Consider the following 24042-nt stretch of genomic DNA (forward strand, 5'->3'; position numbering starts at 1 on the left):
GCCTACAATGTATTTCTGTGCCGTACTCACCCCCTTTGTCCTCTTGAACTGAATAGTCGGAGTGCTGCATTCTTTGTTCTACGAATGGAAGAAAATAAAACAAGGTCTAAGAAAATTGATTTCAACGGTGTATTGGCAGCTGTTCATAAACCTCGGTGACTCGGTGAAGGGATTCAAATTCTATCAGGATCAACACAGTTCTAGAAGCATATGCCAAACTCTGATCGGTAACATTAAATATCATACAGGTAAACAGTTCATGGGAATATTTAATTGCCAGACAGAATGCTGCACTGTATGATAGAGGCAAATGAAAGTAAAACTATACAGTGTGGAAAGTCTTGACTTAGGATTAAACAATGACACTATTCCAAACACGTAAGCCTACAATGGCTATTGCTGTTTTGTGGAGATTGCAAAATGCACACAATAAAATTTACATATATTAAATATAAAAAAATAAAAGTTGATATCCCTTTGTTGAAGCCTAGAGAACAAAGTATGATTATATTGATAATATTAAAGATTTAATGACAATGTGAGTGACGTTTATACGCTTTCTGAGTCGGGTCAGTCAGTGACTGGGGTTAGCTACACTGGGTCGTCCCCTACACTGCTACTCTACACCACGACTTTTGAAACATTCATATTTCTAACAGGTGTTTCACGGTTTTTGAATTGTCTTCTGAATTTAAGCATGTTTTCAGTAAACAATGGTCTCACTAAACTTGTGAATACAACAAGTTGATGAGATTATGTATACACATTCGGAGCACTGCAGAAGTGCTCCATTCTGAATTTAGAATTTCCTGTGTACTACGTCAACCATCCTCCTTTTTCTGCGGGGCAATTCACCTTTGTAAAGGTAATTTCTAGTGGTGGGAATTCTTGGAAATTTTCATTTGATGGACTTTGCATTCATTGATATAACAGGAAGTACATGAATACAACCAGTTTATCATGATTTTATCAGGGCTAGCTCAGACAGGAAGCCCTCTGGGATTACACACCAAAAATGCATGTAATGACATTTGCGATCACTGATTCCACCGTGTTCATATATATTGTACAACGCAACTTCGACCACTTCATTGTTAAATTTTTTTAACAATTACATTATGAAAATAACATTGGACTGGAGCATATATACACTGTGTTGGAGTGCTGTCTCTAATTTTTCACTCTGAAAAATCTTGGCAATTTTGTAAATGCTGCATGTTATTGAGTAACATACCAGTATCTATATTGCGCATTAATTTTAGAAAGCCACACCGAAGGAAATGAGATAACTGGAAAGAGCTATTATAAATCAATATTTCAAGAACTAGATCAAAAAAGACTTGACACAGAAACTAAAGATAAAATACAACATATAAAACAGGCAGACATATCATAATTTATCATATGATGCATTAGAGACTGAGACTGAAAATTAAAATACAGCTGACACCTGTGTATGATGTAATTCTCTTTGACAAATTAATCCTTTTCTGGTGTAATCACTAATTGCAGAGCAAATCGAAGAATTAACACTTCTGCTCAATTTTAACAAGAAACATGCTATTATATCTGTTGTGTACTTTCAAATGTTACTTTGTAAAATGTTAGTTCCATCAAAATGAATACTTTTCAACAATTATCAAGCCATGTTACTGTAAAAGATGTTCAATATGATATTAGATATATGGAAGATACAAAAATCTACAATTAACACTTATAATATTATATGAGTATACATTGTACATCATTGACTGTCACAGGTACATATACTGTTTTCATAATTCCCATATTAAGATAGAACCTGCCTTGGGGAAAGGTATTCCGGCTCTCTAACTTACAGTTCTTGTCTAATATTCAATGTTTGGGGGTTAATTTTAAAGCTCTTGGTGTAAGAAAACTTTTCATCCGCTTAGTTTTTTCAAAATTCGAAAATTTTATTTTTCTTCATAAGGTTAACACAGGGATGGCGGCCATTTTGAATTTTAAATATCGTTGAATCTTGGGTTAATTGTTTCTCTAGTACCAAAGTTTGCACGGTGACCCCCCGATTTTTACCATTGATTTTGAAAGAGAATGGTTGAGAGATTCCTTGAGGAAAGTTTGAGTAAAAGTTTGTCCTCCACTTTCAAGGCGCATACCACCTTAAAGGGACTATAACTGTAAATGCTGATTACATTTTCATTATTTTGTTCTATGAAACAAGTTTTCTTATTTGTCTCGTAAGGTAATACTCGCCTTGAAATTGAAAGACTTCAACTTTAGTTCAAACTTTCCTCAATGAGATTTTAAACAATTCCTTTTTGAAATCAAGAATAAAAATCAGGGTCACCGTGCAAAATTTGGTACAACTCCACGAGACAGAAATTACCTGACATATACTGCCACTTGAAATTCAAAATGGCCAGCATCCCTCTGGGATAAAATACAGAATTTTTTTTTTCACTATAAGCCACTGAAAACTTAATATTTTAAGAGCTCCAAATGAGCTCCCACAAGTGGTAGACCAAAAAGGTATTGTGAAAGTTTAAGAGTCCAAATATCCGTCCTTGAAGTGCATTCCACCTTCGAGTATTTTGACTCTCAAAAGTATTAGCCCTGCAAACATAACACACTGCAAACAATATGAAATATTTTTGTTGACACGTGAATTCAAGTCAGAACCAAAACTCATTTGTCAACATTCACACCAGACGTTGCACACACACAACCTGTCTTGACAATCTGGGCAATACAAATTTTGACATGATTTTGGGAGTAGAACAAAAATATATTAGAAACCAAGATTATTGAAAAGTACGACAAAAGTTACAGCTACTAGGGAGTTTACTACATACTTACACATATGTATCCAAAGTGTAAACAGATTAACACAATTTCTTTTAAACTACCAATTGTGATGTACATGATAGTACAGAAATTTACGTTGGAGTCTAACAATGAACATGACAGTACAGTCACTTACATTGCAGTCTGACAATGTAACCCACAAACGCATGTTTCTTCCTCAATAACCTTAAAATTTTGTATGATTTCACTATTATAGCACAGCATTAGAATTAAATTCAAGTTGGATACTACGTAATATACATGTTCTATTTGAAAATTGCATGCAACCAGAATGAAAACACATTTTCGCAAAATAAAAGAGTGTATTAGATGATGGCGCCAAAACTGAACTTTTACTGAGATAATGAAAACAGATATGCAGCACATGTAATCGAATCTGACTGTAGAGTTGAAACTTTCAATTTTTCATCATGATTCATTTCTCCAAAATAAATTGGATGATTGAATGCACGGAATTCAATCATGAAAGGGTTTCCATTATGAAAATAGCCAAGAAAACGTCCAAAATTCCAAGTAAGGAAGGATATCATGCTAAATGATTGCCCAACATTCCCCACTACAGGAAATACAAGGGTTGGGCAATCCCCCTGACAGCCATCAATTCACATGCTAATAAGCAAATGTTTAGAGAACCTTTAAGGGTTTATTTTCAAAACACAATATTTGCTTTGGTGTAAATCAGTAAGCAATGTGAGGGTTTTGAACATTGAAGAGTTGCTGTTGGACACTACTGGGTACAGTATATATACATGAATATGATTGCCTAACTCTTGAAAATATATGCCAAATATGACCGAATTACAGATGTGTAACCGTTCTAAAATGAAAGTGACAATGATCTGCAAATATAAAATCACACACTAGAAATAATAATTAGAACAAAATCAATATACTGTTATACACTAATACCATCTGTTACATGTATCATGGATGTAAAAATTTTTTACATCCATGCATGTATGAACATGGTAGAACATTTCTACGTTCAGATCAAACATTTTTGTCAATACATCATTGACTTTATAATTTTTTGGATTTTAAACAAGTTTCGTGCACTATTTTGAAATGTTGGAGCATCTTGTATTTGAAACAACACACAACAGCACACACATTAAATGCTGGGTACTTGAAGGTATCCACAGTAGCCATTATTACACTACAGAGTCACGCAGTGTACATTTTATTGACCGTGACACACATAAGTATGACCTTGAAAGTGTACCTACACAAACACTTCCTTCTTCTGGACTTCACTCCAGTGATAATTCAACCCATTTTCACAAAATTTCAATGTACTATGCCATATCTGCAAAATGCCACCTGACGCAATACCAGCCTTCCAGTTGAAGATATGATACATACAATAATATTACTGCTTTAGGAAAATCGGAAAATGTATGTGGGTTGAAATGTCAACCATAGCTGGGTACTGTACACCTTCAGAGATTCACAACGTCTGCCATTTTTTTGAAAGAGTAAAGTTTCGGCTTAACAAGACAGGTAGACCAATTATCTCATAAAGGCATGAAGGAGTAACTTTTGAACTATATCCTGGTTTGCTATGCACCTCCTGACATTTCCACTTTAATCTCTGTCTTCAAGTTATGATTAGGACACGTCAATGTTTTTTATAAAGTTTGAAAGAATAACTTCATGAATGTATAACTTCAGATGGCTCAAAATATAAATCTTCCTCCCTTTTAATATACACACTTGCATGAAAAACTTTTAACAGTGTGCTTGCAGAAGAGTCAAAGCTGTTTCACCCGGTAGGTTATCTTTGCGTCACATGACAGTTGACTGATATATCAGTGATCAACAACTGTCAACTGTCTTGATTGTGAACATAGCATGAAAATATATCAATTTCCATAAGAACTTGTCTTGATCCCATGCGCGCTTAACTTTTCATTTGTATGAGTATACTATTATTTCTTGCTTTCATAGAAAGGTGTGACATTTTTATGATGACATAAGGACTTTTTGAGTGCAAGGACACTGGCACTATGATGTTCAATGTGTCAACCATTGGAGTACCAGCTAGATCTTGACAATGGTGACAAACGAACTCTTTCCTCAATTTGAACCAACATGTACAGACATTGTTATCGGACAAAACAGCCAATGCAAAGACATGGTGCCTGCATTAATGTATTTATTCAAACTGCCGTGGGATTCTTGAAATGCTGTCATTATCCCAAAATGTCATACAGGATCTCCATGTGTTCAGACAAATGGCCGAACAAAATGGTCACAAAACACTCAGCATAACCCTCAAGGAGCAATACAAGGAATTAAAAAGATATCTCATTATGAGCAGCAACAGTGCTAAGGCAGTGTTCTCTATGGTTTGGAAAAAACAGAGACATGATCAATTTACATAACGATTCATAATTTGCATATTCTTTTGTAGTGAAAATGTATTCTTTTGTATGGTTATTAACATATGAATAGATTGCTCCAAAAAACAGAGGGGTGGCCCACCCCTAAAAATCCCCTTGTGGAGATTACCTCGTGAGGTATATAAATTCATTTTGCAAGGACACACGTCATACTGATAATGGCTAAAGTCTGCCATGAAGAGAACAATATCATTTCCTTGGCACACCTCATGTTCACTTCCAATTGATTTCACAGTAAATTGGCACCACTTGTAAATTGCCACACATTCACAGTACCGGCATTACGCCACTTCAATAAATTAAGCACGCACACTGTTATCGGCAGTTACACAACTGCCCTGAATAATTTCCTACAATTTTACGAGTAATTTTAACATGAAATGAAGGGTGAAAGATGGACTTTCCTATGCAAAAAGCAAAACGCCATTAAATTTGTCCATTTAAATACAAAATGATATTAAGGAGGATTATATGGCTGAAAAAATTCCAGAAAATGTTAAGGATGATAAATACCTTTTAGGCACTTTCAGATTTTTATTTTTTCTCAATTGAACATGTCCCAAACCCCAATAAAGTATACATTTTCTGAAAGCCCTGATATAGAGCTATCCGACCAAGCACAGTGCACGGTCATTATTTGCATAAGAGTCACGTGACAAGCGTTTTGCTGAACCTTCCAAAAACCGGTTTTCCCGGCCTTATGCGAACACGCTGAAAGATTTCCGGTTGGAATTTCTTCATTGACAAGCCTTGACAATATCCTTCAAAACCTTTTCTGCGATTTTATCTCGGAGGCTCCATTCAAATTATATGGCGTGATAATTAAAATTCCTTGAAAAGCACCTTCGTCCAACACCTTTAAGAACGCATTAAAAAATAACAAAGGCATATAAAGGAAATCCCAGACACGAATTTTGAGTTCATTATGTTGCCAATGGACGGTGTGAATTTCAAGCAGCTAGTGTTTGTGAGCGCGAATTGACGAGGTGCCAAAGAAGGGTACTTCATTCACACATTGAATTCGAGAAAAACGCAAAAAACATGTTTTGATACTTCTACGCTACGGCATTTGATAATTAGACGTGCACGAGCCTCAACACGGACATACTTTGTTACCAAGTGATGATGTCGGCCGGGAATGACAGTTGTTCAGAGAAAAAGTCCAGGAAAATAAAATAAATCGCGGAAAACTACATTTTGGAGCCTTGCGTGTCGACACATCGCCACAGCGAATGGCTTCAGTGGGAAAAACAATGACGTCAGCAGTCATTACTGATAGCGGGCGTGTCCTAAATTCATATGCAGATAAGCTTGTTTGCGTTCCCCAGATCACACTCCCCTCACATGCTGTATAGACATTGCAGAACCGTAGACTTGATAGCATACTGTCGCACTAATTGCAAAGTTAATTCTAGGACGCGCCATTGCGCAATAAAATCTCGAATGGCCCTCATTTCTACGTTTGACGCGCCACTAAGGGCGCAACATTATATGAATGGGTCGATCACGCAGAGTTCACGTAGTTCATACCACAGGTTATCGTAATGTTGCTTGGATAGTCGTTCGAGGCGGGCGGCCGCAGGTCGCCGTTTCCTTGGAAAAAATAGTAAACGGCGACCTGCGGCCGCCCGCCTCGAACGACTATCCAAGCAACATTACGATAACCTGTGGTTCATACATTCGCGTAGCTCCCCGAAGGTCATTACCTCAGTCATAGTGTGACATGTAAAACGATTCAGTTACCTATCAACCTTTGCAATTAAATACCCTCTACAGCATATATGGTGGTACATAGGAAGCTGGGTAGAAAGGACTGATGTAGGGGCAACGGTTTTTTTGAGCCGTACGAATGTGGCATGGCCGCTGAATATAAAACAACGGCACTGGCCGCTGCGTAAAGGTGGAAAGCTAGTCGACACTCGGATTTTTAACGCCGGTATAGTTGATGAACCCAGGATGATCGGCCAGTCCCTTAAATTGAAGCGTTTTCAACGTCTACCGTCCATACAAACGAAACGTTGAACACTGCAAGGAAAACGTCCATGATCGTTTTGAAGAGCAACACATTTAGGTCGAACACCACATTTTAGGTCGAACACATCTCGTTTTCCAGAGTAGCCAGGTCTTTGCATAGAACAACACCGCTGTGTAAAACCCTTTGGCTAGAACCAATGATCGTAAATTTGCTAATACATACGAATTATGTTTAAAAGTTGATGTATCGATCACTTTATTTAGGTCGTACGGGTTACAGTCTCGTGCTATATCAGTGTATGAGTAGCCTAATTGTCGATGCGTGCAAATCGAGGGCCACTCTCGGAGAAATCCTACCACACTCTCGGAGAAATCCTACCGGTGCGCTAAGCTTTGATCATGATCGTTTCCACAGTCAAAATCACAGTCCTTAGCAATTTGTACAGTTGTTCAAGTCCGACATATCAATAATTCATCACATAAGTTACGTAAACAATTGAATCAAACCAAACGGTTTGCTGTTGCCATTATTGGGCCTGTTGCGTACGTACAAGGGACAACTTTGCAGTAGGCTTGGTTGGTTACGGGGCGCCCGATCTCCAGTATTCTCCTTTTCTTGACTTGATAGACTATTGTATTTTCTGCAGAAAATTCAAGGTTTTTACATGTGTGATGGCCCCCGATTTTCTAAAATGGCCCCCTTGGGACAGGAGTTGGGGCCAACAGTGGCCCGTTGTTTTTAAATCCTAGAATGAACACTGTGTAATTGTTTATCTAACATTGCCAAAAAGACGTCAACCACCGTAAAGCGGCGTGTGCAGGCTCCGACCAACCCTAGGTAAGAGTGATAAAACGTCGCACTGCTGAGAAATCGTCGTTGACACGATGTCTTGACCACACTAAGAAAAATTACTTGCTCTCTGGTGTAGACTATGTCTGGAACTGTACGAATACTTGTTTATTGGACTAGGCTTCGACAAACATTTAATTACGGTTTATTGTTTACAGACGGAAGTAATCCTGATGATTGGAGAAGTCACAGCACGTCATTATGTAAATTAGCTAGTGCAACGCAACGTTGTGTCACTCAAGATGGATTATGGAAATAGCAATGCAAATGTGTCCACAATGTTTACAAAAGCTCCCCGATTTAACCGGGATAGCCACGTGCATTTGTTTTGATTTTTAAAAATCGTGAATTACACTGAAACCATTCCTTATCTTGAACTGGCGACACATCTCAATTCTGGGTCTTACTTTAAGGAGTATTCTCAGAGAATTTTGAAAATTTGACAGAAAAATGAACAATTTGGTATTTATCATCCTTAAATGAGCTAAATAATACCTCATAATATTGTTTCTGAAGTGCCACGGAAAATACTGAAAGGGCTGTTGTAAGATGTTCGTAACATAATCCACTTGACAGCAATAATTTCTCATTAATTTTACTTTCAGAACATGCTATTTTTATCAGCAGCAAAAACAGGTTTTTCTCAAACCGTCAGAGTACTCTCACGTGCTATTATTAGCCCGCTCTCTAGACATTATTAGTAGCACTGACCTACTTTTCACGAGAACAGCCTTTACATTCAGATTCCCATATACTGTTCCTGTATATATATCTCTTGTAAGTTGCAATTGTGTGTGAATGAAATCTTACACAAGTGGCATGACACGTTATTTCCCTGGGTTGCGAGACAGCCTGCTTCTGCTTCATTAGAAATATTTCAATGGTAGATGTTGACATGTTCCATTCGATGACATAATCACTCAATTTATGAAAATACTTCATCTACCTAAATAGTCTCAATCCCAATTTTCCGACCAATTTCAGAAATGACTGTCCTTGAAAACATACAGATTATTCCCAAAACTTGAAGGGTCCCCTCAAAGATGCTGTCGATGTAAGTTATTGCAATCCATAAACCACTTCCCCCCCGAATGTCTGAATTACATCATTCGTCAAATAGTTTCGCACTAAATTGGAAAACGAATGAAGAAATATGATGCAATTAAAATGGTAAAATATGTCAAATTTCATTTGCCTTCCAAGCATCCACAAGGCTTGATAGCTTGACTTGTCGCAATGAAATAAAAATTTAGTGCTTGTCTTTGGGCCTCGTTGGCGGAGAATCCAGAATAAGTGATGAATAAACGAGACTGAAGTCATTGGCAAAGACTGATGTTCTGCTGGAACAAGTCATCGCAAGTATGGTAGTCCTATATTACAATGCACATCTCATAGATATGCATTCAGGCAGTAGTAATTGTTATTCACACACACACACACACACACCAACTCAGCCTCATTCCTAAAACCCATAAATTGCGCCATTGAAGAGCAACAGCCTAAGCTGCAACATTTTAAATTTTTAAAATACTTTAAAATATGATTCCCCACAGCCCAGCTAAATGTCAATGGAGAAATATTGCGGTCAGTAGGTTTCTAGAGACTGTAAATTTATAAGTTTATGGATGATTTACATTCCTTTGTGTGTTGATCTTTCTATGTCACCAAATGAAATGAAAAAAAATCACCTACATTGGACTGATAACAATATATACGTACTCGTCCTATGCAGTTTAATCAGACTCACCTATAACAAACAAACATGTGTGCGATTAAATGTAACTAACAATGCATAAACTTTTGAGTACTTGTACCGCCCTATTTGCATTTCTGTATTAATCGCCATACATCTATGGAACAACTTATAGAAATGAAATATTACAGTTTAAATACACACGGTTGAATACCCTGTAATGGTTATGTCATTATTTCAACAAATGAGAATGGGGTCACCCCTCAACAACTTACAGGCTCTTCTGAGCATCCTTGACTAAAAACACTGATTCAACTTTCACACCACTTGAAATCTGAATGATGGCCCTCTCAGAAACAGAACTACACAATTTTCAAAGCAACTGTGAAAGTAGTTTTGTGACAAGTTTGGAATGACCGAACAGCTGATTGGCAATGATAAATGACAGTTGATAATGGACAGTTGTGGCATTTGAAAAACTGTATCACCAGACAGCAGAGCTGCCCCTTGCAATGCATATCCAGTGTTTTTTGGGATTTTGGAAAAATAGAGGGGTGACTAATTTACATATTAATGCATAATTTAAATATTCTGTCATTTTGAAAAAATATTCTTTGTGTGGTTATTAACATATGGATACCTTGCTCGATAAACAGCGGTGATGCCCACTCCACAAAATCCGCTCACTGAGAATCCATGCACGCATGCAAATACACGTGTGCGCACACACAAATATACAAGGAACATACAGTGTTACAGGGTGTCCCGAGACTAGGCAGCGTTAAAAACTGCAAGTGAATTCGTAACTGTAGACTACATGTACTTCATTCTCAAAATCAATAATATTCAGAATTCCCAAGCTCTAAACTTGATGAAGAATGATTATTGTTACTGGTTACGTGATACTGAGAATCAAGGATTTGGTAGACATAACCAACCACTTGTGCAACCCTCATCTTGCCAAGTTCATATTTCACCATCAGATCAAGATGGTTAAAGCTTAGCCTAGTGAAGTTCATTTTCCATATGGCGCACTTTAACAAAAAATTTATCATTTGATGGCCTCTGAAAATACAGATTGCATAAACAGATTTTGTACAGACTAAAACTGCAACAACAGATCAAGAAAAGTTGATGAAAATATACATGGTTTTGGCTCATTACTGCTCTTTACTGATTTGGGCTGCTGGGTAAGTGATACTGTCTTGCAGGAAAGAGGGGTAATATATTTCAGTCTGCTGAATAATTTAAACCAAAATAGGTTATGGTATTATATTTACATATTGATTTAATAGAAGTGAGAAAGGGAAATATCAAAAGACAGTGACTTCAGACATTCCGTACATAAAACTTGAGAATCCAGTTATATGCCGGATGTAATGAATCAATCCAGGATGTTTCCCTCAAAACAGTGTCAGTTGTGGACATGCAGTAATACACATGTCACCCTGTAACACTTATTATATTTAGTACCAGCTGTCCAGTATCCTTTCAAATTTCATATAATTATTATTTTAACTTCAGTTTCTATTTTTACAATGAAAGTTCTCAATATTCTGGCTGCATTAAAGAATAATGCTTACTGTGTCATATGTTGTATACAGTGGTTCTGAAATGCCATAAAAAAAATGTATTATGCTTTTGCATTTTTTTGCGGTGAGGATCCATATTTTTCAGCAATTACATAAGAAGGTGCTGTATTTGGAAACCACAGCACGTGCTCTTATACCTAGGCTGTTCTTTGTAATGCCTTATTACTTGGCCATTTCGTTTTGTCATCTGCTTGGCAATGAAACCATGCAATATTCATTGCAACACAGACTTCAGCACATTATAATAAGACAATGTGCATACATGTCTGGTACAGAACTCTGAGCCTGATTAACAATTCTACAGATCCTAATTATACTGATCCAAAGGCGATGTGAGGACCAAAGAATTATTCAAACTTTCAATGATGAACTGAGTAGATCCGGCATCCTCAACACGTTCATGTGGACATATCAATTTTCACTTCCTGTTTGCGAAAAGACCCGGTAGGCATCTCAGTTTGAATCCTACTCTCACTACATATGATGCAGGTTACAACAAATTATTGTAAAAATTGGCATGGAACAATTCTACATGACCACAATCAATACAAGACAAAACATACCTTGTTTATGAACATGAATCATGTACTGATGAACAAAATATAATGTTATATACCTATTCAACTTGCGGTGTATGTACCTTATTTTTTGAGGCAATAACAAGGTCAAGCGATACTGCAATATGTGTCATCTGCCATGGAGCATTGTTTAGGATTAAATTTATTGGCAAAGTAAACGCTAAGTATTGATCCAAGAAACGGTCAATGGGTCATAAACAATTCATAATGATATGATTCATTTCTGAGAGACAAAAAGAGTAAAGTATACCACACAACAAACAAATGGAATCAAACATTTTCAACTATTTGCCTAGACACATAGTCAAACTGGAAATAATCATTTTGGATAAATTTTCCAGTAACTATGAGATTATTTACACGCAAACTTGAAATTTAACAACAGGTTTCCAAAAAATCATTAACGGACAGCCAGGCAAATTGTCTGTTGGGTTACTGTCTTCCATAACTCTCCTTGAAATAAAATACTCCTGGGTGATTGTCGACACTGGCTGTCAAATGGCAGTTATATATTCACCGATACTCTGTACGCCAATTATCGAGTAGAGTGGAATGAAAATTGTCACACACACACACACGAAAAAAAGAACACATAATTACAATCCTGCTCTTTAATATTGTCAGAATAATGAGGATGTCATTTCTTGGACACATGGATGACAAAGGAGATGAGATGTAGAAATCTGATCATTGCAGACAAAAAACCTGTGAACAAATGATATTATGCGTATTGGGTTACATCTCTTGCCATGACTGTGAAATGCAATTTTACACAAGAGTCAGACATGTGTAATAAACCTGACTCTTGTCCATGGCCAAGAGGATATTTTTCATCACAGGAAATACTTTGGCAGGGTTATCACTTTTGGATTGAGTTCAAACTCACTGAGAGATGGGCAAATTTATCATGGTCAGTGGCTGCTTTCCGGAGCATGTTCGGACCCACTCAATGATTACTTCAGCCTACGGCAAATTTATCATTACACTGCTGACCTTACAACTGCACAGACGTCATTCTCTTTGCAGCCATATACGGTGTTTTCCTCTCACTTAGAAATTTCACAGATTATGCTGTATATTCTAGTAATATACGCATACATAATTCCTGTTCACTAATTTTCCTCATATGAATTGTTAAAATGTTGTTTATTCAGAAAAATGTCAAGGGTGTTAATTTTGCATAAAAATGTGCTGCAGCTCACACTATCAAAGAAATCTGCAGCAATAAATGATCCAAAACCCCTGAAATACTTCAAACGATGTGCTGATTTCATTTCAGAAATTTATCTTTTTCAAGTTAATTTTTCGGCATACATAACATTATATATATATATATATATATATATATATATATATATATATATATATATATATATATATATATATATATATATATAATAACACAAAAATTACTTCAAGTACAAAGTAATGGTATCTGTTACTTAAGTTTCATGCATCCTGCAATCATCAGACAGATGAAGTGAAAGTAATACTAGCTCAACACTCTTATACATGTATGATTGGGACGTACCATTCTATTTATAGGTGGTGTTAAAATTTGATAGATAATATTTGTTTTTGGTGGTGACATGAGACTTAAGTAACAGATACCATTACTTTGTACTTGAAGTAATTTTGTGTTATTATATAACGCTCTGCTTTAGCATCCAGCCTTGTAATTTCCCACGAGGACATCTGTATACTTCGATATATATATATATATTTACACAAACAGAATATTTACAGTATTCAAACACCTGGGTAAGCCTGGCCAGTCTTCCAAATGAGCATTTGCAATACTGTTATCAAAGTTTATCATTATAATGATCATTACTGAAACAAGTAAATGACTAAAAACAACCATTATATGTGTCCAGACATGCAGACAGGTCCTATCCCCTAATGTCACTTACTGTTTGGCTTTCTCCTAACTTTTGCATTTGCTAGGTTACCAGTCAAATATAAGTTTAACTTCTTTCTACGTATAGGTGATGGATACCTGGTCAAACCCTTACACCTAGTACACTGACTGGCCTTTAAAAAATTCATGAGAATATTACAACTGGTCCTCAACATTCTGGTTGAAGAGAGAGCACAATGTAGCTTGTGAATGTACACCAAGCAATATTGCTTGATTGTCTATCACAAATCTATCAACTCACAATGACTAAGTACTAAATGTACCTAAGTTCAACACACTCAGTGTATTTGAACTGAATATACTTGTAGATTTCGATCAAGTCAGATGCTTACTGATATTTTTATTGGGTATAACATGCACAAGCTCTGTGATTTGACCTTCATATGGAATCATTTAATCATCAGCGATGCATGTTTTTCTCAGACAGCACAGGAAAACGAGTTGTTGATAACGGTGTGACTGCAGTGCACTTTCCATACCCAGAAGTGTACTTGTTTCAAGTGTTTGGTGACCAAAGCAAATGGATGAGTGTTGTGGTTCTTGATGCATCAGATGTATACAATATATATATTGTCTGCACTTTGGGAAGATCCATTTGATTTCAGGGAGGAGTGGGATGGAGGAATTGGTATGGCAGCAATATTTTTCTATAGCCTGTCTTGCTGCAAATTATTTTTTCTGTATGCAGAAGCAATGCAGATCTGATGGAACAAAGTTTTATTCTAAAACCTTTATAGGATATTTCTTTTTCTCACTACCTCCAAACAAAATGCCCCCCCCCCCCCCCCCCCCCCCCCCCCCCCCCCCCCCCCCCCCCCCCCCCCCCCCCCCCCCCCCCCCCCCCCCCCCCCCCCCCCCCCCCCTTGAAAACCCCCCTTATGAACATGATAGGCAGACTGGAGAATGCACCTTTGTATAGTGAAATATTTTACAGAAAACAAAATATTTACTGCTTTCTGCTATCTCAGACCATACTGTGTGGCCAACACTACCTTGCTATAAACCCCTTGCTATGTCCCACTTTATTCCATGTCACATTGAGCAATTCTCTCATCACTCTGTAACCAGTGAAATACATTGTGATCAAAACCAATATCTGCACCATAGTTCCTGTACAATGATCGTAAGTTACCTATATTGTGCTTGGCTTACCAAAGTAACCCCTTCACCTCTTCCTTACAACCATTTTACAAAAATTTACGGTAACTTGGTCCCCATCAATCTCCCTCCCCTATAAACCCCCTTTTACCAGATACATAACCAGGGCAAGCTACTCATCCCATCCATCCCTCTCCCCTAGACCCCTTTTATCAGATAACCAAAACAACCTAATTACCACACTCATCTCCCCCATCAAATCCCCTTACCAGATAACTAGGGCAAAATGATCCATATTATCAACTCATGCACACACCTGCATGACCATACCAACGCCATCAGTACTATTAACAGGCTATCACTCATGAAACTATACATAATTATTCTGAACAAGTTGGATAGACTATATGCATGAAAACCCAAAATGGTTGCTGTGAACAGTGAATTTTCTAAAGTGATACACCAGTAATCAAGATTTTGCAGGGCAAGTTGAGCAATGGCATGAAAATCTGACACGGATAATTTGGAAGTTGAAATAAATTCAAGATACACATCATCGTCCTTCTTGTGCAAAAGTACATGTACTTGTAGGAACTAAATTTAGATCAAACTGTGAGAACCATGCAAGGTGGTGACTTTGTTGTGTCATAAATTGTGACTGTTGCTAATAAAATATGTGGCTGCCATCAAAATGTATTTATAGTTATACACCGTTCTGATAATGCAAGTTGTAACTTGTAATTGCTCAAATTGCAATTCTGACCCATATCATATCTGACACAGGATGGTTTTCTTTACATGCTCTCACTATTAATGGCTTTAGGTCTAATTTTACTTCTGATTTATTGTTCATTGTTGCTGCTCTACCTAGGTACGCAAGCTGCAACGACCTGATCTTAAGGTAGTACGCTACCATTCGAGTTTGAAACAGCGCCCTCTTTCGTTTGGACATGTAGATGTTCAAATCAGACCACCCAAGCTCGCGAGCGTGAACAGTTACATCATGGCGGCTCGTGAGGAAAGTCCACGTCGAGATCGCAAAGGAAAGTTTGTATCGTACAAAACAAGTCGTCGTCGACAGTCTAACTGTAGAGCATGTACTGGCATTCCATTTTCTAGTGAAGACAGAAGTAGCGAATCCAGCAGTGAAAATGCGGTGAATAGTACTGATAGAAAATCGTCCACCGCTACGTCCTCAAAAGTCAGTTGTTTGACTGAAGACGTCAAACAACATCGTCAGAGTCTCCAAAGTTGGAGGGAGGGTCGCCGTATTGTCGAACTTGATATTCTTGCTGAAGGGCTGGAATGTTGTAAGCATTGTGCATGCGGCCCCCTCTCTCTACAGTCGTGTTTCAAAGAAACGAAGTACGGCCTTGGAAGTTTATTGTACTTGAAGTGTAGATACTGTGATAGTACCAACTGTGTGAGAACAGGGAAGGGGCATCGGTCGCCGTTAAAATGTGTGTCTGGCAGTCAAATTTGGGATGTTAATACAAAAGCTGGAACAGGTAGGTAGATGTTATTATTTTTTTGACAACCTTGTCTCAGTTGACTTACATAGTATACGGAACCGTATGTTTTTGTTGGCGGGGGGGGGGGGTAATTACATCGGCAGTATACATTGTTTCCATTTCGTCACTTTGATGTACGTTCATGTATTCGTGTAGCTGCAGTACAGTAGCTCGAGGTTTTGCCTGGGTATTTGGGTCGGACGGCTGGTTTTGCCGTCCGACCCAAATACCCAGGCAAAACCTCGAGCTACTGTACTGCAGCTAGTATTCGTGTCACTGAGTAGGCCGTGTCAAGATTGTCAACCATGATTTTTTACATTAATGATATAGAAGCCAAAATTATATATCATTAAAAAACGAATGTTATTCCATGGAACAGTATGAGTAACTGTGTGATATGAAGGAATTTTTTCATATATTGAAAAAATTGTATTTTTTTTATTTTTAAAGCCATGCTACACGTTGGAATTGGGGAAACTCAGCTGAATTCCTTGTTAGGTATCTTAAATATTCCTGGCATAACCCACAGGAGTTTGAAGGAGAGGGAGCGTGAAGCAGGGTCTGCTGTTTCCAGAGTTGCAAGGAAGTCTTGCAAGAGGGCTTTGCATGAAGAGGTTGAAGCTACTGTGCATAAGAAAAGGTAAATCAAGCAAAGTAATTTTTAAATATAACTGTAAATATTATTTTATATATTATTGCCTGAATACATGGGTTTATGTGTCCGAGAGCAGGTGACAATTTGCCCGACGCCAGGAGGGCAAATTGTCTCCTGCTGCGAGGGCACATAAACCCATGTATTCAGGCAATAATATTTTTATTACATGCCTTTCACAGTTAACGTTATATGACATTTAGTTACATGCAGGGCATTTGCAAACAATTTTACCATTATCGAGCAGCATCAAACAGATTTTAACGAAAGTCAAAATAGCAGTGCGCGCACTGATATTTTACATCTAGCATTAAGCGTCTACTTTGACATCGAAAACGTCGAAGGGCTTCACCGGACCGGATAACTATGGAAACCGGTCAGTACATCGTTCACACGCCCGCTAACTCCCCGGATGTTCCTATTCAAATCAATGCACATATTTGCACTAACCCCGAGGCATGTAATAATGGTAACACTATCCTATTAACATATTTCATGATATAATAATGTTGGTACCTTGAAAATTATGAACTTACTGGAGCCCATCTGACAGAATTGCTATGAAAAGCTTAACAACAGGTGAATGTAATTGTACAAACAGATATACTTGAGGGTTAAGTTAAAGGTCATCCTTTATTTTATTAAGAAAATTTTTAAGTTTTCCCTGTTTTTCTTTTCAATGTAACTGACATATATGTACCTAAATCACACTATATGTTTTTCTCCAAAGGAAATGTGATTCTTCAGAGGTGCTACTTTGTGCATCATACGATGCTGGTTGGCAGAAAAGAGGTAGTGGAAGAGCGTATAATAGTTTAACAGGTAATCTCATGTGTTTATTGGTTTAAAGCTCCATAAGCTGTATCTTTTGGCTATTTTTTCAGAACTTTTGTTTTGTGGTTTTTCCTGCACTTTCTGCATTGAATCCCTAAACTGTAATTTAATGCCAAGTATTTAACATATCAACACAAACTATATGAGTATAATCTCCATTGTTATTGTTGAAAATTGTATTCAAGTCCGGACTAGAATTCATTTGTAAACAATAAATAATGATCACCACACACCTACAAGCTCTGTTAACAAAAAGAATATTCAAAATTTCAGCATGACAAATGAATTAGGGTCAGACACGGTAGTTGATATACAGAAGCAGAATACTGAAAAACTTGCCACAAGTTACAGCTTATGTCCCTTTAAACCACTTTTATGACGTGCAGACAAGTTTTTTTGCAACAATTAAAAGTGGGGTAAATTTGTATAATATACATTGACTAAATTGTCCACCACATTGACTTGATCAATAAACACTTTGGGCTCATTTTACAAATTTCACCATGCATTGAAATAAATGGAATACTCACTTTTCATGTGTAAAGAAAGTAATATATCACAAATTATGGTCCATGTCAATCTACATTTTAGTTGTTATGAATGCAGTGTAATATTCCTGGGCATTGAGTTCCTGACACATCAGGACATTTGGTACATAAGTTTGCATTGAACTTTAAATACAATACCATTCATTTTCTAGATTTTATAATGTTTCGTCCAGTATATTAGACACCCTTATTTATATGGTCTACATCTTATGTTTTTTTTTTCCAAAGGGCATGCCACCTTGATAGGGAAGGAATCTGGTAAAGTTATTGACTACACAACACGTTCAAAAAAGTGTAGGATTTGTGAGCATGCAGAATCTTCAAAATGTGAAGTGAAAGTGCACAAATGTTGCAGAAATTGGCAAGGCAGTGCCAAAGCAATGGAGCCTGATATGGCTGTAGAACTGGTGAACAATGTCAACTCAAATGATGAAAAGAACTACATTGGAACAATCATCATGGATGATGACACAACAACTATCCATCATCTGAGAGACAAAATAGATAGCAAAATAGAAAAACAAAGTGACAGAAATCATGTGCGGAAAGTTCTAGGTAACAACTTGTTTGAACTTCAAAAATCTCACAAACTGCTGACCAACAAAGTCATCAGGTATCTGCAGAAATGTTTTAACTATGCAGTATCACAGAATGAGGGCAGCAGTGATGGTCTTGCTAAAGCACTGAGAAGTATCATACCACATGCCTTTGGTGAACATGACAACTGTGGTGAGTGGTGCAGCTTTGCTAAGGATCCTGTTAACTACACTCACAAAAGCTTACCCCACGGCAAGAACTTGACTGGTAATGACTTGCGTACAGCTTTAGATTCACTGTTCAACTCCCTGGTCGATCAGTCAGTTAAGTTGGCAAACCTTGGCAGCTCCCAGGCCAATGAAAGTATCAACAATGGTATAGCAAGCAAAGCACCAAAGTCCAAATTCTACGGAGGTTCAGAAAGCCTTGTGCATCGTGTTAGCGCTGCTGTAGCTCAAAAAAACATTGGGTACAAGTATGTTGTAGAGGTAAGTCTTCTGTAGAGTACACATTTTTATAATATACCTCATGCTCATGCTGTGTCCTGGTTCTCTAAAATCAGTCACGTGACAGGAAAATAGAATGACTATTTCCCTAGAGAAATAGTCACATCAACTATTACCTAGTAACTCACAGTCCCTCAGATGTAATAAACAGGTGCTATAGACCTCATGGCCAGGCAGTATGTGTTCAATATTCCGCTGCTGTTGGTAGGCTTGGTTGCAAACAACACAAACCTGTATCAGTGCAGTAATGATGCACCCCACACGACTAAAAATTATGGATGGGGTGTGTTACAGTAGATTCTGTCAGTGTGCCTTTCATATTTCACAGTTGACAGAAAATGCAACAAATGCAGTTATCAAAGTGTAAATACTGTCATATGTATTTGCATTGTGTTGAATGCCAGCTGCATACTGTATGATGCTATAATAACCACAAACTATGAATGTGAAGAAGCAGACACACAAGGTTCTTGCATGAATGCTGCAACCTATTAGGTGTATTTTATTGAAAAGGCATACATTTCACTGTGTGTCATCAGTTATTGCTTGTAGTGGTATGTAATTTATAACTTTCATTTACCATAATTTAAATATTCAGTTGTGTTTTACTTTCAGGCAAACAAAGAAAATGGACTGTCTCCTGGTGATGTGACAACATCCTTGGCAGAAAAATTTGAAAAAGCTGCGGCAAATAAAAAATCTAAAAATCAGACAAAAGAAGCAAAACACAGGCGACAAGAACTCAAAGAAGCTAGGTCTGGTAAACAGCATGCTCAAGAAACGAGAGAAGGAAGGACATATGAGAGTGGTATAGACTTTAGTACATGTAGTTCTACAGTACCTCCCAATATCAGTAGCATTCCTGACCCACCGAAGCCCCCCATTGCAGAGAGACTACCAGACAATAACTACACAGTGGTATATTTTGATTTAGAGACCACATCTACTGGTATGTATAGAAATGCCTTGTCATGTTTTCATTAGTCCCCGTGGATACAGTCCGCCGGGGACTAATAGGGTTCCGTCCATGCATTCATCCATCAGCGGCCATTTCTCATATACCCCTGAACTGATTTTGTTCAAACCTGGCACAAGGATAGAGTCCTGCACCATACAGATGCACATTGATAAGTTTCACGATAAGATCCAGAGCCATACAGCCATTTTGTTGCAAATTTTTCATGTTTTGGGCTTTAATTCTACTATCCCTGAACAGATTTTATTCAGTGTTGGTACATGGATAAATTATATTATTAATTTATGCTATATAAATGCATGTCAATTTTTTTTTCACGATACAATTAAATACGGCCATCGGACCAGCCATTTTGTTCAACCATAATTCAACCGTCCCTAGCTAGATTTCAAACCATGTGAAGTAACAGTTTATGGGTAATGTGATCCAATATGCCCAATGTGATGTGATCCAATATGTGCTCCAGATGGCCATCAAGTTGCTGTTGCAACATTTACATGTTTGTTTTGCTACCTGTAATTTTCATATTTTAAGCCCTAATTCAGATATGCCCAGCCAATTTGCTTCAAACTTGTCACAGAGCTAATGATCATGACATACATATTCTCATGAATTTTTGTTGTGATACAGTAGAAAATGACCGCCAGGATGAAAACCCACAATTTATTGGTATGTCAAAAATGTTTATATCAAACTCCCAAAGATTAAAACACATTGAACTGACAGGGACTGTGTCATCGACTGATGACTTGTTAATGTCAAATCATCAACCATACTTATATACACTGGGTATCTGAGCAAAGACTTTATTTATTGTCATAGTAGAATCAGAAAATAAGCACTGATGGTAATTTTTCCCCCTTTATTTCACAGGTTTGGAGGCTCATATTGTTCAGCTGTCAGCTGTCTGTGGTAATGAAGAGTTCAATCAGTATGTACACACAAAGAAGCCGATATCACCCCAAGCAGCAGCAATTACAGGATTTTCATTTATTGGTCACCAGTTGTTTTATAAAGGACAGCCATTGGACACAGTGCCAATTCGTGCTTGTTTAATTAATTTTATTCAGTGGTTGAGTCATGTATCTAAACATGTTTTACTTCTTGCACATAACTGTAGAGCGTTTGATAGTCGTCTGCTTATACATACTTTAGCAGCATGCAACATGTTGGAGATGTTTTCATCTGTTGTAGATGGGTTTACAGATAGTTTGCCTCTCTTCAGAAATTTACATCCAGGTAGGCATTCATATGCACAAGAAAGTTTAGTGGCAGACTTTGTTGGAAAATCATACAATGCTCACAATGCAATTGATGATGTGAAAGCATTGCAAACACTACATACACAGTGTGCTATTCGTGCTGAACAATTGTTACAACATAGCTTTACAGTTTCATATATTGTTAAATCAATTGAAATCACTCTGCTGAAAAAGAAAAATGTATCCTCTTTTGACCCACTTGTTCAAGGCAATGTTTTAAGTAAAGGCATGGCTGAAAAAATATCAGCATCAGGTCTTTGTGTAGATCATTTGAAACTTGCCTACCTCCGAGATAGTCAAAATGGTATTTATAATTTATTTTCTGAGAAATTCTGGAACAAACCAAGAATCACATCTAATAGCCGGATAATTGCAAATGTTACTGCTTATTTTAATTCAAACACATAATATTCACATCTCCTTACATTTATAGATGTTTCTATTTATTGAAATGTATATGTATATTGACAATAATTAATATTTTTATATAAAAAATCATATCAAATAATATATTCAAATAAAGTACACTATCAATACAGAGAAATGTTGTTCTTGTATGATACTTTTCACAGGGGTTGAAAAAATGTGCTTATTATCCACAGTGACTGGTATTTTTATTTGTACATAGAAAAATGAAAAGTATGACCAATTTTTCACAAAATTTTGGCATTGCAAAAAAAGTATACGTTCATGTATGTGCAAAGTCATGTAGTTATACTGGACCATTGAAACACAGAGTATAGGGAAGTAGAAAAACTGCCAGCTATTACCCGTCATCTGAATCACACCTATAATGAGCAACCTAGGGGGTCAGAATTGCTTCACCTAAAATGGCTGCTGAAATTACTATTTTTTCACTATATTTTGTGATTTTACAGGAAAACGAGTATGGGCACCCCCATTTTTTATTGATGCATATGAAAGAGTGTCCCTTTCTTGTTATTTATCACAAGTTTTATTGATAATTTCGATATTGAGTGATATTTTTAAATTGCAATATGTGTCTTTTTTGAAAATAGTTATGGTGATAAAAATGTGTTTTTAGTTACAAATTTTCATTTTATGGAGCTATTCACAAAAGATTTCTGCTAACATACGTGACCTAGGTATCATGTTAATGTTATAAGTCAACTTCTATAGCAAGTTTTTATGAAATTTGCAAAATTAATTTGATTTTAGTTGGAAAATATGGAATTCTTAAAAATGGTAATTTTTATGAATTTTTGCTGTTTTTAGCACAATTTTGTGAAAAAGTTTGCATGGGGACCCAATTTTTTTTTCACATATTTTCCACTGGGGTACTTAAGCAAAATGAAAAATACCACTTTTATGAATATCCGGAAATTTTTTTGAATGGTAGCGTACCTCCTTAATTGCACTGTAATACACAATTATGGGGGGATATCATTTGCCAAAGTGCACTACACTTATAGACACACATGTGCAGTACCTGCATGCACTGCTTATTTGCAGCACTCACCCACACGCACATGAAAAGCAAAAATGCACTCCCACACATGATTATATCCACCACACCGACTGTACAATCCACAGTATCACATCATTTACAATGTACTTAGTAATCTAGCCTTTTAATACATACATTACAAACCAAAACATCTACCAACTGCTATTTACACAAACACACCACTGCATGTACTGCCATATCAAATCATTCACTTCACAGTATCAGCAAAACTGTTCCTCGATGTTAATCCAAGTTACAGAGCATTGTTATGTGCAAATGTGCATGTACAGTATGCAAAACTAAAACGTCTTTACATCTTTTCTGGCAATTCTGAAATTAATATACATGTACATTGTGTACATTGTGTGTCTATGTCATAAGACATACTAAATACACATCACTGTATATTTACAGAACACAATTCCTATAACTTACTACCAAGTCTGACTGTACCAATATCAGCCCCCCCCCCTAATGTTATTATCTAGTTAATCCACTGATGATGTCATGCCAGTTCCACTTAAAACCAAATGTTCATTTACATACAAGTAACCATGAGCTGAGTGCACAGATGAAGTAATTCTTGTCATATTTGTTACTCAAATTTGTGTGACCAAGTGTAAAGTTTGTACACTTTAGCTGGGAGTGCAGACTTGTGTGTTGTGTAACTGGGTATGGCTATGCCAAACACACACGTAGAAAGCATTGTGTTGGCAGTCCCACACCTGTACTCAATGCTTTGTTGGAACTATATATGTATATATATATATATATATATATATATATATATATA

General features: G+C 36.9%; 2 protein-coding genes across 2 annotated transcripts in view; one reads left to right on the forward strand and one right to left on the reverse strand.

Moving 5' to 3' along the window:
* Positions 1-24042, reverse strand: part of LOC139121670 (RNA polymerase II elongation factor ELL-like) — a 76361-nt gene that overhangs the window by 40730 nt on the left and 11589 nt on the right. Inside the window, exon 2 of the mRNA XM_070686749.1 lies at positions 31-78. Coding sequence (XP_070542850.1) covers positions 31-78 — 48 coding nt within the window. The remainder of the gene's footprint in view (positions 1-30; positions 79-24042) is intronic.
* Positions 15869-22320, forward strand: LOC139121669 (uncharacterized). The gene is made up of 6 exons (XM_070686748.1): positions 15869-16463; positions 16917-17106; positions 17849-17940; positions 18729-19525; positions 20159-20492; positions 21393-22320. Exons 1-6 carry the CDS (start codon positions 15959-15961, stop codon positions 22187-22189), a joined length of 2715 nt encoding a protein of 904 aa, XP_070542849.1. The 5' UTR covers positions 15869-15958; the 3' UTR covers positions 22190-22320.

The sequence above is a fragment of the Ptychodera flava genome, chromosome 21 (assembly GCF_041260155.1).
Source record: "Ptychodera flava strain L36383 chromosome 21, AS_Pfla_20210202, whole genome shotgun sequence".
Classification (NCBI taxonomy): domain Eukaryota; kingdom Metazoa; phylum Hemichordata; class Enteropneusta; family Ptychoderidae; genus Ptychodera; species Ptychodera flava.

What these genes read in the sequence shown, in the direction of transcription:
- LOC139121669 (XM_070686748.1), top strand. Translation starts at nt 15,959, where the DNA reads ATGGCGGCTCGTGAGGAAAGTCCACGTCGAGATCGCAAAGGAAAGTTT. An exon ending in GGTACAAGTATGTTGTAGAG is followed by an intron (nt 19,526 to 20,158) that starts GTAAGTCTTCTG and finishes TTTTACTTTCAG; the next exon opens with GCAAACAAAGAAAATGGACT. An exon ending in TTTAGAGACCACATCTACTG is followed by an intron (nt 20,493 to 21,392) that starts GTATGTATAGAA and finishes TTTATTTCACAG; the next exon opens with GTTTGGAGGCTCATATTGTT.